Source organism: Gymnoscopelus braueri (assembly GCF_963280865.1).
Source record: "Gymnoscopelus braueri genome assembly, chromosome: 14".
In the NCBI taxonomy this organism is placed as follows: domain Eukaryota; kingdom Metazoa; phylum Chordata; class Actinopteri; order Myctophiformes; family Myctophidae; genus Gymnoscopelus; species Gymnoscopelus braueri.
The window spans coordinates 37,589,625-37,605,702 of record NC_137619.1 but is presented as its reverse complement, the minus strand read 5'-3'; the positions used below and the strand labels follow the sequence as shown (position 1 = coordinate 37,605,702).

At 41.6% G+C, this 16,078-nt stretch overlaps 1 protein-coding gene across 4 annotated transcripts in view; it reads left to right on the top strand.

The window, feature by feature from the left end:
* Positions 1–16,078, top strand: part of lyst (lysosomal trafficking regulator) — an 86,687-nt gene that overhangs the window by 12,984 nt on the left and 57,625 nt on the right. For all 4 annotated transcript variants that reach the window (XM_080450437.1, XM_080450436.1, XM_080450439.1 and 1 more), the window contains 4 exons: positions 1,717–1,808; positions 7,054–7,252; positions 10,684–10,774; positions 12,341–14,462. In XM_080450437.1, the coding sequence (XP_080306563.1) occupies positions 1,717–1,808; positions 7,054–7,252; positions 10,684–10,774; positions 12,341–14,462 (2,504 nt within the window). The remainder of the gene's footprint in view (positions 1–1,716; positions 1,809–7,053; positions 7,253–10,683; positions 10,775–12,340; positions 14,463–16,078) is intronic.

The window sequence follows — 16,078 nt, the reverse complement described above, 5'->3', positions numbered from 1 at the left end:
GAAAGGGTTGCACTTACACATGATGCTTTCTGTTCAGTGAAGAATTATACCTACCGACATGGATACATTTCAGATTTTTTTTAATACAGAAATTAACAGACATTTTTTTATAGATTGCTTAGTGTTCTGTGATTTTCGAATACAAAAAAACCCAAAACAAAACGAAATGCTATAAAATAAATAAACCTACAAACAAATACAGATATCATTGTACAGTAAGATGAAGACATGATAATGCCAAAGATGAGCACACTTTGTTTTTAGTGTGCTACTTTGTAAATGTAATACTGTGAATTAGTGTTAAATTATATCAATGAGTCGATAAATGTTTTTTTGCATATTTTTTTGCCCTTGGTGTCTGCATTGAGTGTAACTCTACTTTCTTTGCTTGGTTTTTACTTTGCATTTATCTTAAAATGTTTTGCAGCCTGCCTTGACTGATCGGGTCTCACATTCGTTTTTAGATTTTCGTTATCTACTCCATGCATGGGGTTATTGTAGAACGGACTACATGTAATGTGCCTGGTAGTATTTGCTATCTCCTCTTGGGCTTTGTGACCCAGACAGACAGTGCAGACGGATCAGTGAGGGAGTGGCGTGGGGTTGAATGAATCCAGTCAGTGGTGTCAGATTAGCAGTGACACAGAGCTAGCGCCTCAGTAGATCCTCCTGTCCAGCATACATCTACAGGGATAAGGGGAAGGGATGGATGGACAAGGGGCTTGTGGAGATCCCATTATGCCCGGGGAAGGTATTAACACATTCCCACAGTAACGACATTGCACTTAAAAGGGCTTTTCCCCAACATTCAGGGAAGGCCCAAACTAAGCGTGTGTGTTCGTGGTGGGGGAGTTTTGTGTGTGTGTGTGTGTTTTGTGTGTAAGAAATTAATTACAAACTTGGATCAGTAGTTTGGGGTCAGTAGATTTTTACCATTGTTTTATTATCCTTCTAGATCTCAGAAGGGCTAAGAACCGATAACATGCTATCATAATTTTGATTTCACATTTGAAATATCGCTCAAGGTCAAGAAAGATGATGGTGAGCTTACTAAGTCTAGAAAATAAATTGTAACATTTGAAAAGTCTTTTCCTCTTGAGTTATTTGTATATATGAGAGAGAGCTGGTTTGTGGGAGTGCGTGTGACTGAGTGATGTTTCCACATAATTAAGTTATCATTAGAGCCCAACCGATGCCATATTATTTTTTGGTCTAATGGCGATTCCTATTTTGGAGAGTCTTAAACCACAGTTAGCAATGGTTTGACTTATATTTAGTCAAAAAGTGCTAAATTTTCTAATCAATTTGAAAAACTTAAAAAAGATTTGATTAAAGTTCGAGAATAGAATAGATTTTTTTATTTTTAGAATATCTTTTAACTCAGTTTTTATTTAACCGCTTAAGTCAAGCTCACAACGTGTTTTTAGATTGGCTAATTGAAAACCTTTGAAAATATTCACCTATAATGAAAAAAAAATAGGGTCACCAGGATCATCAACTGCATGATTGCTGATACCGATGTCGTCTAAAGTCAAATAATGGCTGACATATCTGCCAAACCGATGCAGTATATGGATCTGTTTAATCCCTGTGTACACTACATATGTGTATTTGGTTCTATGACATACTCGAAAAGAAATGCACACTGTGTATTTCATAGATTTTTCTGCTACTCCTTGTGCAACATCTTATCTGTGTTTCCTTGTCTCTCATCAGGTCAGCTTGCAGTGTCTGGAGAATTTTCTCTGCCTCTTCCACTGCGTGCGGCAGCTCCACGGCCATGGCAGTAAGGACGCACTGAAGTTCTGGTAGGTGTTCACTTCAATTGATACGTTAGGAACCTCTCTGCTCTGTAAGGTTATTTATAAAGCAATTTTATTACACAGTACAGTAGAAAAATACAAGAGAGCCCAAGCTCTATTTTTGAAATGTTTTTAAATATCTTGAAAGAACTACTGGTTCTACTACTACTACTAGAACTACTAGAAGGCATTTGTAGAATCGGCCTCAGGTCTTAATGGGTTAAAGGTCACATACAAGGTCAAGAACAGATTTTCAGGAAACTTGCTGATGAACTTTTGGGTTGAAAAGTCAAAAATCTAGGTCACAAGGGCAATTGCAAAATTGCATGATTACTTATACAGTACTTAACAGTTGGCGTAGTGTTGGAGGAGGTATGCAATCCAACTTTCTAGTGTGGTACATGTACTAATTGTTTAAGCCACCAGAGTGCCTGGGACCTCTTTAACAAGGTACATGATGGGTAGATAAAAGCTAAATATCAAAGTGAGATGGTGAGAGATCAGCTTGTTGGACAAATCAGGTATATTAGCTTTAGCCAAGTCACCTGTGCTACCGGAGATCAGTTGGTTTTCCTTTGAAAAGAAATCCAACTTATCTCACTTTGACATTTAGCCTTTATTGTACCTAGTGTGCAGATTCATAGAACTGTCAGTCAAAGAATCAATGAATAATAACCCACAGTAGCCAAAAGAGAGATCTACCCATGTGCCTTGTTAAAGAGGTCCCAGTCTACTACATTAAAATAATATTAAAAGGTTTAAGGTTTTAAAACGGTATGCAAATATCATTCAATAGACGACAGGTTTTCCAGGGGAGCCAATTGGCAGAGAGGAAGATGCAAATACATTTGTAAATAGCAGATGTACAAGCTCACAATGTGTCACGATGCAACACATGATGAGCTTGTAGATAGGCTATTTTCACCCTTTTCTCTTCTTTTCTTTAAGCCATTTTGCAATAGGAGCTATGGCTATTTGGGGGTCCTTGGTATTTAGTTTGGGAACCCCTGGTATAGAGCATAAATAATTTATTCCAGACTCCAGGATACACACCCGTCAGTTATTTAATTATTTTGAAAGGATGTACTCAAGGATGTACGCAAGATCAATAGGGTGACGGCAATTGTTTCAGCTTGTCCGGTTAGAACAATGGTCAGAGTGGGATCTGGTTGGGATGATGTCCGTTTAAAAACAGTTAAAAAACCTTAGGCAGAGTCTGGTGATGTATCTTGGTGAGATATCTCGGTGATAACAGGAAGATACTACTCCTGTTATTCTAATCACTATTTGGTGAAGAATCTACGTCCTGCTATTCTAGCTGGCAGCTGATTGGATTCTGTACTTCTAGACCTTATACAACTGGTTGTTCCTTTAGATTGGGTAGTGATCTACACTGTAGATTCTACAGTATCTTCTACTTATGGCATCCGTTAACCCAGGACTCTCTCAACGATACTTCGAGACTGTGCGATGACCGCCTGTAAGGATACGCTAATATATATCACAAGGTGACATCATCGCACGCAATATGGTAATGTAATCTGTCTGTTTAGATCGGGTGTTCAGTACGGTGTCTAGTGAAGGACGGGGGTAGGTGCGGGATGGTCTGATCTTTTGTAGAGTTTTGAACTTTAATAGTTCATGTTGCACCTTAGCCATAATGATGTCTATTAAGGAAGTGCAATGCTTCATGCATGCAGTATGTTTCATTGCTTGGAGTAGCACAGAATCTCCTTTACTTAACATTGTGCAACATAATTGAGAAAGTGTAGCTCTGTAGAAGAGAGTCCTTGGTGTGATTGCCTTTTAATCAGCATCTTGATCACAGTCATATCTGTTTGTGATTATTGCACATCAGAGTGTGCTGCAAGTGTCCATGTGTTTTGAATCTTGTGAGGTATTATTCTATTAAATATTTACAGAACACATCGCCTTCCAAAATATTTTCATGGACAAAATATGTTCCTAGTCTGCTGCCTTCCTTTGGTGTTTGTCTGCATATTACATTTTTCAAGTGATATATTTCTCAAAAACCTCATTAGCTGATCAAGTGTGTGACTGACTCTAGGCGTAGCACGGCTATTTGAATGATCAAAGCATATCTGTTGATAGTGGTTTGTGTGGGTGGCTCATGAAACTTTTAAGCGGGCACCAGATAACTTTCTACTTGTTTCATTTGTCAGAACATGGGAGCACACTATGAGTATTAGTTGTGGTCACAGTGTTGCTCAACATTGAACACAATGCAGCCTGCTTAAAACTCGGTTCACCTTTTTACCAACCATCTCTTTAGTTGTATGTCTGTCCCACAACTTTCTCACCCATTTCCATAAAGTGTCCAGAAATCTAAATATGTAAGAGGGATTAAAATAATGTCATGAATCGATTCATGTAGGGATACACAGTAACGTGTAGCTTTGCTGCTATGTGGTAGCATGTCTAAGCCTCTTAGCTGTGCCTCTGAACTATATTAAGTATGAACTGTGAACAAAAAGATGTGCATTCAATTCAAGCATGTAGGACATATTTTGTAAAGTGAAAAGAATATGTAAGATTGAAAGGATGCACTTGTCTTGTATTGAAGTTAAAGTCAATATCTTTATTGTCTAGATGCTACCGTAACTATTTTACACTTAGCTTAGTATTGGCGCTATGGGTTTCTGAGTCAGAGTTGTATTGGCGTAACTTCCACAATAAATAAAAAGATGTTGCAGTATTTCTTGGTCTATTTATAGAAGTTATACAAATGTATTTGTTGACTGGGAATCTGGTGTCACATACTCAGATCCACAAATGATAACAAAACTATGGAATCAATATGCATCAAAAAATGTAATGATTTCAAATGGCCCTGATGCAGAAGATGAGATGAAGTGAACACGAGTGTGGGTGGTTTGGTGAGTGTGTTGAAGAAGTGAGGATGAAAGGAGGTCATCAGATATGTGTATTCAAAATTGTCGACAACTGTGGATTCATTGGCACTGTATACAGTATGTATTCACATTTGCAGTCAGGAGCCATGCTTCTGTTGAGATCTCTGATATCATCCTATGGTATGGTTTTCAAAGTGCGGTTCAGGGTCCTTGAGTTTATCGCAGGAAGTCTCCATAAAAGGAAGACCTTGCACCTCACTACAGCCCTAGCACTTGTTTTTAAGCTGCCTAGCTAGCAGACATGGGTGTCCCATATTTCATGGAAAACCTATTGTTGTGGTGTTGGAGTGTCGAGGTCTTACAGAGGGCAATGGGGGCTTGTCCATATATGCCTGAGGCCAGTCCCAGTTACCATGTGACATCACATGCTTTCATGTGATACGCTGATCAACTCCAAATCTGGAAAGCTTCCATTTGAAATTCCAATTTAATGGAATTTGCGCTGCAGAACAGAAAATGCAGTCATCGCTCCTGTGAGGAGGTATGCGGACACAGCCAGTAGGACTACAGTTAAACTTGGACTGTGCACAGCAAGATGAATGGAATAAAAGTGCTGGTGGTTCCAATATTTGGTGAGATGATAATAACCGTATTATAGAGGAACTATAGTTAGAAATGTGTTTTGTGATTATGGCCTTGTGTGGGGAATGGATGCATATTGATAGGTTTATACTATGTCTTTATTATTGCTGTTACACTGGCAATGACATTTGGCTTATTCTATTGTAGGAAGGCTTGTATATCTTTAAGAGCATTAGGCAATGCCAGAAATGTAAATGTGTCGTGTGTTTTATTTTTAGTAGCAACTGTGTGACTTGGGTAGCTTTTTTGTAATAAAGCCAAGGTGTGTGTGTAACCATACCAATTGAATGGGGAGGTGACTGTGTAACACATGATTATGTTTCAAATACTGTAAGTCTTTTCTTGGATGGTTTAGCTAGTGACATGCTAGTGTATCAATGTGACCAAAATGTTTACACTTTATGAGGAATGGATAAATAAACACTGAGGATTGTACTGTATACAGTACATGCCATTAGTAAATTCAGGACTTTGTTTTTCTTTTGACATCCTTTATACCATACATTCTATTATTAACAAAATATAGGCTGCAGTAATTTCTGGCTTGGCCTACATGATTGGTGTAAGATTGGTGTCAGGTTCTTTACGTAGTCTTGTGGAGTCTACTTTGCCTTAGTATACTAAATGTCGTCGCTGTTGAGTGGAAACCAAAGTAAGAAAAGTAAGTAGGACATAAATGTACGAAAAAAATATGGCGATACAATGTTTCTGCCCGACAGCGACGATATACTCTAAAACTCTATTTGTGTACTTATTGGTGTCCTAGCATTTCCAAAACATTGGCCGTGGTGCATCAAGCGTAATTATTTTCACATGGTCCAACTTGGCAGATTTCTAAATGAACTAAATGAAATGGGCTGTGGAACACTGGGTCGTTTGCAGGACATTTGGGAGGATCATTTCTGTTGATTTGAATGATGAATCCCAGCATTGAGCCAAGTTTCGTGCTGATAATGTACGTCAGAAGAATAACACAATTTAAATGCAATTTAGCTTAATTTCCAATTTGCATGTAATTCAATATCATTGGAACAGTGCACTTGTTTTCTCTTTTTTGTCCCTGGGGTCTTGCAAGAGACCCTCATTCCGTTTGTTTTGTCCAATATTGCCTATACTGACATTTTGCCAAGTTTTTGTAGTTTGACTGCAAGAGTAGGTGTTGCATCCTCTTATGACAACTAACAGCATAATATAGACAAATAGTAGAATTATGTTTATGTATTTAAAAGTACTGTGATTTAGTTTTTGTTAAATAGCTCTATATTCTGATAGTTACTATATATATATATTACTATAGAGTGTTTGTTCAGTAATGGGGGTCTCCCCATCTTTCCAGCTCTAGTAAATACAATACATTTTCACATCAGGATACCAATCGCAGTGGTATCGGATTACTATCTGAATCTAGAGCTATAACCTTTTAATAATAAACTTGAAGCAGAAAAAACATCATTTTTAATTGGTAACTTCCTTATTGATTTCTTTCATCACAAAGAACAATTAAGGCAATGTCTGTATATGGGGAGAAATTTCTCTCTCTCCATATCTTTACTTGTAGAGACTAATTTTGAGTAAATTAATGTGAACGTAATACATTTTATTAGCAAATCCTGCTCAGTAATTTGAGTGCTTTCCAGCGTTTGAAAACATTTCCCTCACTCTATTTTTCTAGTTTTCTGTAGAGTTCTGATATTGTGTGTTCTGTTTTTCATTCTCCTCAACTTTTTTTTTTATAGCTCAGACATGAGTGGTGCCAGCAACACTCTGGCGAGGGAGTTCCTGACTGACGTACATCAGCTATGCAGCGCGGTGGCACAGAGGGCAGAGACACGAGAGGAGGATGAGGAGGAGAGTCACATGGTGGCCCTGGGCGAGTACCTGGTCAGGGGGCGGGGCTTCCTGTTGCTCAGCACCCTGGACTCCATCATTGACCAGGTCAGATGTAGTTGTGATTTAGTCGCAATTAGCAATTTTAATTGTGTTTTTGTCATCGAATTAAAGTTACATTTACATTTTAGGCTCACAATGACTGGTACCAATAATCAAAATAATGTACTGTGGCCAAAACAGGCCATGCATTGAATGATTTTATACTTAAAATGTTTTACCAAAAAATTGAAAATGTACAACATAGGCATATAACAGACGCTCTTATCCAGTGCGTCTTACAATAAACAAGGTAAATAATCGCATAAATAGTCAATCTAACACCACATGTTGTGATCAGTACAAGTTCACAACGGTTCACTTTGCGACGAGCGGTGACCTTGTAGATCGGCTATTTTAGATTTTTTTCCCGCAAGTTATCTTTCAACAGATGAATTTATACAGATGAATGGAAACGATTCTGACGATTATGCAAAATATTTGCGATTACCTCAACTAACAGGCGATTTTGTAATAATTTTGACAGGCCTTGTCAGATGCTCCAGAAATCTGAACTACTATGGCAGGTCTATGGCGTAGTTCCTTTTACAGTCTTCTGTCTTGGTGCTCTGTCAAACAGTGTATTCAAATAGACTACTATACTCCCGAGCTAAATGTGCTCTACTGCAGCAGCACCAGGGCTGCTGCTGCAGTAAATTTAAAAAACGCAAAGAAAATTCATTTTGTGAGTGCGGGCTGTTCCTTAAGACTGCTGTCAAACAGTCCTTGGGAACAGAACAGATAAGTCATTTATAATCTGAGGAGGAATTATGCCGAAATGCTGAAAGTCCTAGTGGCTGTAATAATAAGACGAGGTATAACTGAAGTCAGTTAGAGATCTTGCATTGTTTTGTTGTTCATCTTTTTACAGCACCTCCATCGCTGTAGTATTTTCCATGGACTGTTTCAATGCCTGCTAAGCTATCTGAAAGACTCTCCATGGCAATCATTCAAGCTTAACACATTGATTCTTTACACTTAATGGTCTTATGCACATTAAAGGGATGGTTTACATAAGGTTACATTTTCAACATTCAACCCGAGATACCACTTAAAACCTACATGCTTCGTTGACTGATGTCCCCCAGGGCTCTGTCTATACATATGGCCCACTCCTTTGTTTTCCCTCTACACCAAATCTCTTTGCAGAAAAATAGATCTACAAGACAAAAAACGCGTCACGTTGTAGCGCTTTGTGAGCTTGTAGACCTGCTATTTTTGCAGAATGTTTGCCTATTACGACATGCTCAGAAAAGGGAGGCTAAGGGGTTAATGTGGATAATGCATTTATTTCCTTCTTGCTAACTGGTACAGTGGCTAGTCTTTGCTTTTAAGGGGAATTTACTCCTGGGACAGATGCCAACAGTTCCAGTTAACATGATACAAAGCTACAGTATTAGTGACTGTCCTGACCAGACAAGGCTACCTCACATGCAAGAGGGGGTGATAGACAGGCTGTGGCCATCTGTGCAAACATTGACCTTTGCACCAAATACAGTTAGCTAGGGCTGGGTAATATATTGATATTATATCGATAACGTGACATGAGACTTGATATTGTGTGGAAATTTGGATATTGTCATATCTTGATATGGCATAAGTGTTGTCTTTTCCTGGTTTTATCACTTGAGCCCTATTTTATGCTTTTAAAACAAAACAAAAAAACTGTCTACAAGCTCTGTAAGCATTGTGAGCTTGTTTGGAAAAAGAAAACGATTATTGTCACTATACGATATTATTGCCTCGATATATCGAGGTATTTTGTCCGTGTCAACCAGCCTTACAGTTAGCTTTGCTTGGTTTGGTTTTTGTTACAAAATCTTATATACACTTTGAAGGGGTAATGTACAAATTGGTGCATTGGTTTGCACTGTGATAATCAAAGCACTAGGCACATTTGTTTTTATTCCATAACGGCAACTTCTTTTCTACATATACTGTACAGTATGATTTGCACTCGTTTTGGCCATGATATTAACGGGAATCAAAACAACTACTTAGGGCAGAAAGGCAGCCATTCCATTTCTTAACGTTCATTTCTATTTGTCCGTCTGTGACATTGTGTTGTAAGCATGCTATTTAGGTGACCATTTTAACTGGTAGGCATGGGTTCATCCACAGAGGCAGGTATTGTTCCACGTCTTAATTGGGGACAGGCTCTGACTGACCCCAGTGTTACGCAGACAGATCTCTGTCTACACACTGACACTGTCTACCCAGCTTCACCAGCACACACCAAAGCCAGTGTGCGCAGCCTGCGCACAACTGGCACAATGACACAACTGATTAGCCATGACGCACGATTCATCATCGTGGGTTAATTTGCAATGTGTGTTATGTGTGATTGCAGGACATACGTTATGGCGATTGTCCAAGTAAAGTTTATTTTTAATTCACACGTGAAGGAACAAATTGTCTCTCCCTTGTGAGGAATGCCCTGGACCACAGCGGGGTCCTGAAGGACTTAGAAGTTGATTCAGGGAAGCGCTGTGTCATGTAGATGTTACATTGCCCACACATGCTCGCTGACACTGGTCTGACATTTGCATATGGGGTAAATCCAGGAAACCATATCATTTGTGTCATTTTGTGTAGAGCTGCAAGGGTCACAGAAGGCCAGGAAAGTGACAGAAACAATCTATTTTTTAATCTCTTTTTTATCGTATGGTCCGGAGGAGATCTGGAAAATGATAGATGATTAAGACTACTAAGACTGACACCACTGTTCAGGGGGAGATGATTCACTATGAGCTTCAGGCTGTGCTAATTGTCAACCAGTAGGTTTCCCACCCCAACACTCTAAATGTCTCAATGGAATACAGATTGATTCAAATGTTTTATTCATTAAAATGGGTTCCCGATTGCAGCTGTGTACAAACATGTTTTATGATGTACTCTCTTAGACAAATGTTACCCATTTTGACCCCCAGCATCCATAGTCTGGGGGGAACATGAGCCAAAAAGAACAGATCTATAAGCTCACAGCGCGTCCCAAAACTTCGCCTTGTTAACTTGTGGATCAGCAATTTTTGGCGAAGAGATTTGGTGTAGACGTGAAAGAAGCCTGTCCACGTAGAGGGCCAGTTCACTAAGTCTAGAGGGTTAAAATGACTGATGTGTCCTAGATGGAGGTAACAAAACACTAAGTGAAGTTTGCCTTGCGAACCGTCTGGTGTCTGGGGGCCTATAAACAGTCAAATTCCTCAGTGTTAATTTAACTCTGAGCGTATAGAAGTGGAACCAAATGGATCCATTTGGTGCCATTTGCATACTCTCAAGAGTTAGAGCGTGTGTGCTGGGTGGGAGTGGCGCAGGCGTGACGCGGGAGTGTGACTAGAGAGTGAAGCAGGGGGTATGGGAGGGAAAGGGTGTGTGTGTGTGTGTGTGTTTGTGTGGGCATTCTAGAGATAACGTCAGCATGTTTTGAACCCACTCTTCAGGAGCTGACCTGCAGGGAGGAGCTGCTTACCTTGCTGCTGTCTCTGCTCCCGCTGGTGTGGAAGATCCCTGTTCAGGAGGAGAAAGCCCCAGGTAAATACGCTCCACAGACAACATACAACTCTGTTATAAAAAAAATAGCTCGATCTCCAAGCTCACAAGCCGTGTCGCAACGCTTGGAGATGGAGATTTTCGATGTTTAGCCGACAGAATGTTTTAAAATGTGTTTACTAACATGGGGTGTCTTCTGTGACGAACACACTGCTACAGTGGTTCATAACATGAGCACTGCATCCCAGACCAAAACTATGATGTTTGAAGGCAAGAATAACATTAATATAAGACATTTGGACTGCCATTCTCACAGCTCAATCATTCTATTGACCTTTAGCACTCTCAGTTTTTTGTTCTTTGGTCATTTTCTTTTTAAATGTGAAAATGTCGGCATCATTTACTGATTACAGTCGAGTGACATCCCACTATTAAGGTTGATATGTATGCTTTAAACTTGCAGCACTTTGTGTTATTGGCAATGATTATGTTGTTTTTTTCACCGCTTTGGCTGAACAGTGCATGTGACGCTCCTTATCAAACGACTCTCACTTAATGAAATTCCACTGTTTTTTATTAAGCGTGGAAATTGAATTAACACCATGAACAACATACATAAAATGTATGTTGTAAAATCATCAGTGTTAATTTAAGGGTTCTTTTGGTTCCATGTTTAGGTTGGTCAGTTGTTTGTCATTTGATCATAGTTTTTTGTGAAGCCTGATTTTAATTGAAGATCTGATCTCTAGTTTAATTGAAGCTCTGTTCTAACAAATACAGCCTACATAACAGAAGAAGACCACTGATTGCAGTTCTCTGTGACCTTAGGATGACACCGGCATTTAGTGTAGAAGTGTTAATCCTTTCTAACATGGACCCTAGACATTTCTACCTTTATTAATTTGTATATGTGTGTACTGATTTTGTTTTTAACAAGCTGGGAATAGCTACCCTTATGTAAATGAACTTTACAATACTCATCTAGCACTATCTTCATTACTGTTTAATGATTAGAAAATCCAGTGTTTATGAGGCCGTTGCTAATTAACATTAACATTAACATGATATGACTTTACAGCGCGCTATTTAAATCTGGTGCGGTTTAAAATAAATGTCTTCATTTATTCTTTTTGACCAGATAATGAATAAATGTAGTGTTTGTGTAAACATCAATTGATTTAGTCAAAGGCATTGGTTTAATTTAGCATTCAAATCCTTTTTCCCTGGTTGGTCTTTATTCAACTGCATATACAAAGATTCACTTGAGAACAAACATGTCATCAAGTACTTTTAAAGATATAGATTTTCTTATGTGATAGTACAGTAAAGACTGACAGCAATGCAAGGGTAGAGAGAGATGCGATGAATTGCAGCAAAGGTCATGACTTGGTCATGACATGACATTTTTACTGTCTGTTACTTACGGTCAGTATCTGTATGTACACTACAGTATAACCTGAGCTATTACTAATTTGCACACGGGTGTTGAACACCTAAAATAGCCAATCTGCAAGCTTGTACAGTAGGTGTGTTATTTTCAGCCGCTTCCCTTCCTGAAGCATACCTTCAGGTTTTGTAATGCTGACTGAAATGTTTGTTTGTCAACAGATTTCACCCTGCCGTCCTTGTTGGAAGTGTTCCTTAGCCGGGAGGTGAAGGCTATCTCTTGCAGAGAAGGACAGAAGACGGGTACAGATGCTCAGAACTCTGATAAGCGGTCACGCACCAGCAGCGGCTCATGGAAGTCACGGCGCTCGCGCAGGACGGCGCAGAAATACTCGGTGAGAGATGCACGCAAGTCCCAGCTTTCTTCTACCTCGGATTCAGACGGCAACTCTGAAGACAAGGCTGCACCCGGTCAGGGTGGGGTGCGGAACCGAAGGTCTCACGGATCCACCATCCGTGTGAGCTGTCAGCATCATCGCTCAGAAGCATCGCAAGCACCGCCCGCCGCCCCAGAGACCATGAGCGCACCCTATCCCCATCCGCGGGCCCCCGCCGGCACCCAGATGCTGGACACCGAAACACTTACTGACCCAGCCGCAATGTCTATTTTTAATCGCATGGAGAACTCGCCTTTTGACCTATGTCATGTGCTGCTTTCTTTACTAGAGAAGGTCTGTAAGTTTGACATGAGCATCAACCACAACCCTGGCCTGGCAGTCAGCGTGGTGCCCACTCTCACTGAGATCCTGACTGAATTTGGAGACTGCTGTGGGCCGGGGTCAGGAGGAGGAGGAGGTGGAGGAGGCGGCGGAGGAGGTGGAGCCGGGGCAGAGGAACTTGCAGGAGGCTGGACGGAGGAGCCCATTGCCCTGGTCCAGAGGATGCTCTTGCGCACCATCTTACACCTGATGTCCGTGGACGTGGGACAGAGCGAGACCCTGCCGGACAGCCTTAGACGCAGTCTTACAGACCTACTCCGAGCCACCTTGAAAATCCGCAGCTGCTTAGAAAGGCAAGCCGACCCGTTCGCCCCTCGGCCCAAGAAAACCCTGCAGGAGGTCGCGGACGACTTCTCCTTCTCCCGCTATCGCCACAGGGCCCTGCTGCTGCCGGAGCTGCTGGAGGGGGTGCTGCAAGTTCTGCTGGGTTGCCTGCAGGCCTCCGCTCCCAACCCTTTCTTCTTCAGCCAGGCTCTGGAGCTCATCCATGAGTTTGTGCAGCACCGTGGCCTAGAGTTGTTCGAAGCGACCGTGCTGCGCCTGGAGGGGCTCGGCCGGGCCAAGGACTCCGAGGTGGGGGGCGAGGCCGCCGAGAGGCTGCGCGGCCTCATCGCGGGCGTCCTCAAGATCGTCAGCGCCGTCAAGAAAGCCAAGTCGGAGCAGCTGCACCAGTCGGTGTGCGCTCGGCGGCGCCACCGCCGCTGTGAATACTCCCACTTCCTGCATCACCATAGAGATCTCTCTGGCCTACCCGTCTCTGCCTTCAAGCAGGCCGCCCGACGGAACCCCTTTGAGGAGGAGGGCGAAGGGAAGGAGGGTGACGGAGTGGTGCGGTACCCCGAGCGGTGCTGCTGCCTGGCCGCCTGTGCCCACCAGTGCTTACGGCTGCTCCAGCGCCTCTCCCCGAGCGGGCCGGCCGTTCTCCAAGTTCTGGCCGGGGTGCAGGCGGTAGGAATCTGCTGCTGCATGGACCCCCGCTCGGTGGTGGGACCCCTGCTGCACGCCTTCCAAGCGCCCGGCCTGCGCAGCTACCAATCCCACGTCCTGAGCGTCCTGGCCCGGTTGATCCTGGATCAGCTCGGCGGGGGCCAGCCCTCGGAGAGAGCCAAGCTCGCCTCCTGCAACATCTGCACGCTGGACAGCAGCCAGCTCCCCGGCCTGGAGGAGACCCTGCAGCAAGGGGAGCCCTCCTCGGCCTCCCTCAGCTTCTCGTACCGCTCCCAGGGCATTCTGCCGAGCGGAGGCGGCGCGGAGGACATGCTGTGGAAGTGGGACGCCCTGGAGGCCTACCAGGAGCTCGTGTTTGGCGAGGACCGCCAGCTGAGTCAGCAGATCGCCGGCCACGTGTGCCACCTGACCCTGCGGGGCAACGCCGTGGTGCAGTGGCAGCTCTACACGCACATCTTCAACCCCGTGCTGCAGAGAGGGGTGGAGCTGGCCCACCATGCCCAGCAGCTGGGCGTGTCCACCGTCTGCAGCCAGGTGTGCACTTACCACACCCAGTGCCTGCCCGTAGAGGTGCTGCTCATATACCTGCAGACGTTGCCAGCACTTCTCAAGTCAAAGTAAGTGGTTTCACATACTGTGCCTGCTTGCCGTGGTGGAAAAAGTACTCAATATGTTTACTTAAGTGAAGTAAAAGTAAGTAAAAGTATCAGTACTGCAATGTAGAAATACTCTGTTACAAAGTAAAAGTAAGGAATTCAAAATGTACTTGAGTAAAAGTACAAAAGTATTGGCATCAAAATGTACTTAAAGTACAAAAGTAAAAGTACTCATTATGCAGAATGTGCCATTTCACAAGTTTTCAAATGTATAAAATGTATTAAAAACAACTGAAAATGGCTATTTTCAAATGTCTAAATGCCTAAATGTATATAGGGCTGAAGTGGTTAATGTATGTCTTGTAATAATAATCACAATCTACAAAGTTACTAGTAACTAAAGTAAATACTGAAGAAAGTAAAAAATACCTCAAAATTGTACTTAAGTACAGTACTTGAGTACATACTTTACACCACTGTGCCTGTATGTGCCTGTAAACCATCTCTCCTTCCAATATTATTATTGCTTTTAATCATGTATTAGTCATTTCATCCAATTTAACTTGACTACCTCCGACCATTTCTCACATTCATCTTTGTCTTACTTTTATCCCGTTCCATTTAAATCCTGTCCAAATGTTGACAATGGACTAGACAACACAAAACCATCATATGGTCAAAGGACACATTATATGCAGAATTGCTGCCGTTTTGAATGTTTGTGCTGGCTAGCCAATCTTGCCAAACTTAGGCAGTAACGTTTCCATCAACTTTGTTAAGACTTGAACATTTTAAATAGTGATATTAATGATGATGAGTTTATTTGTATAGCGCTTTTCTAAACAAAGTTACAAAGTGCTTTACAGACACGTTAAAAGCGGCAAATAACCAAGCAATAAAAACAGCAACACATTATCAACAGAATAAACATTGTACAGCAGTAGAGGTGCCAATTGAAGGCAAATAGTCCTGAGGTGTTTAGAAAAGGTGTTTGTAGGAACTCAATTGCTGGGCCCTGGTTAGCAAGCGCATACACATCCTTACAACTACAATATTTACTCAGAACTAATTAAGTAACTGGTCAGTATCAACTTACGGCAGACATTTACAAGCAGCCTGATTTGGCCTATTTATATGTACCATTTCACAAGTTTTCAAATGTATAAGAATCTTTTGAAAAGAGTAGATCTACAAACTGCATTCCGACGCATTGTGAGCTTGTATATTGGCTATTTTCAAATGGCCGTGATGTATATAGGGCTGAAGTGGTTAATGTATGTTTTGTAATAATAAGCAAAATCTACAAAGTAGACTACAAAGTAGTCACTAAAGTTTTCAAATAATTGTAGTGGAGAAAAAGTACAATATTTGCCTCTGAGATGTAGTGGAGTAGAAGTAAAAGTACTGAAAATTGGAAATACTCTGGTAAAGTAAAAACCTCAAAATTGTACTCAAGTACAGTACTCAAATTCGCCTTTGGCAAAAACACACCTTCATATCATTTCTCGTAGAACAAGTCAAAGTGAACGTCGACTATAATATACTGTGACCATTGAATTAATAATGACATGTCACTTTAGTCTAATCATTGTTTGAGTTTCATGGTGTGTAGCTAGAAAAGGCAGTTGAAGAATATT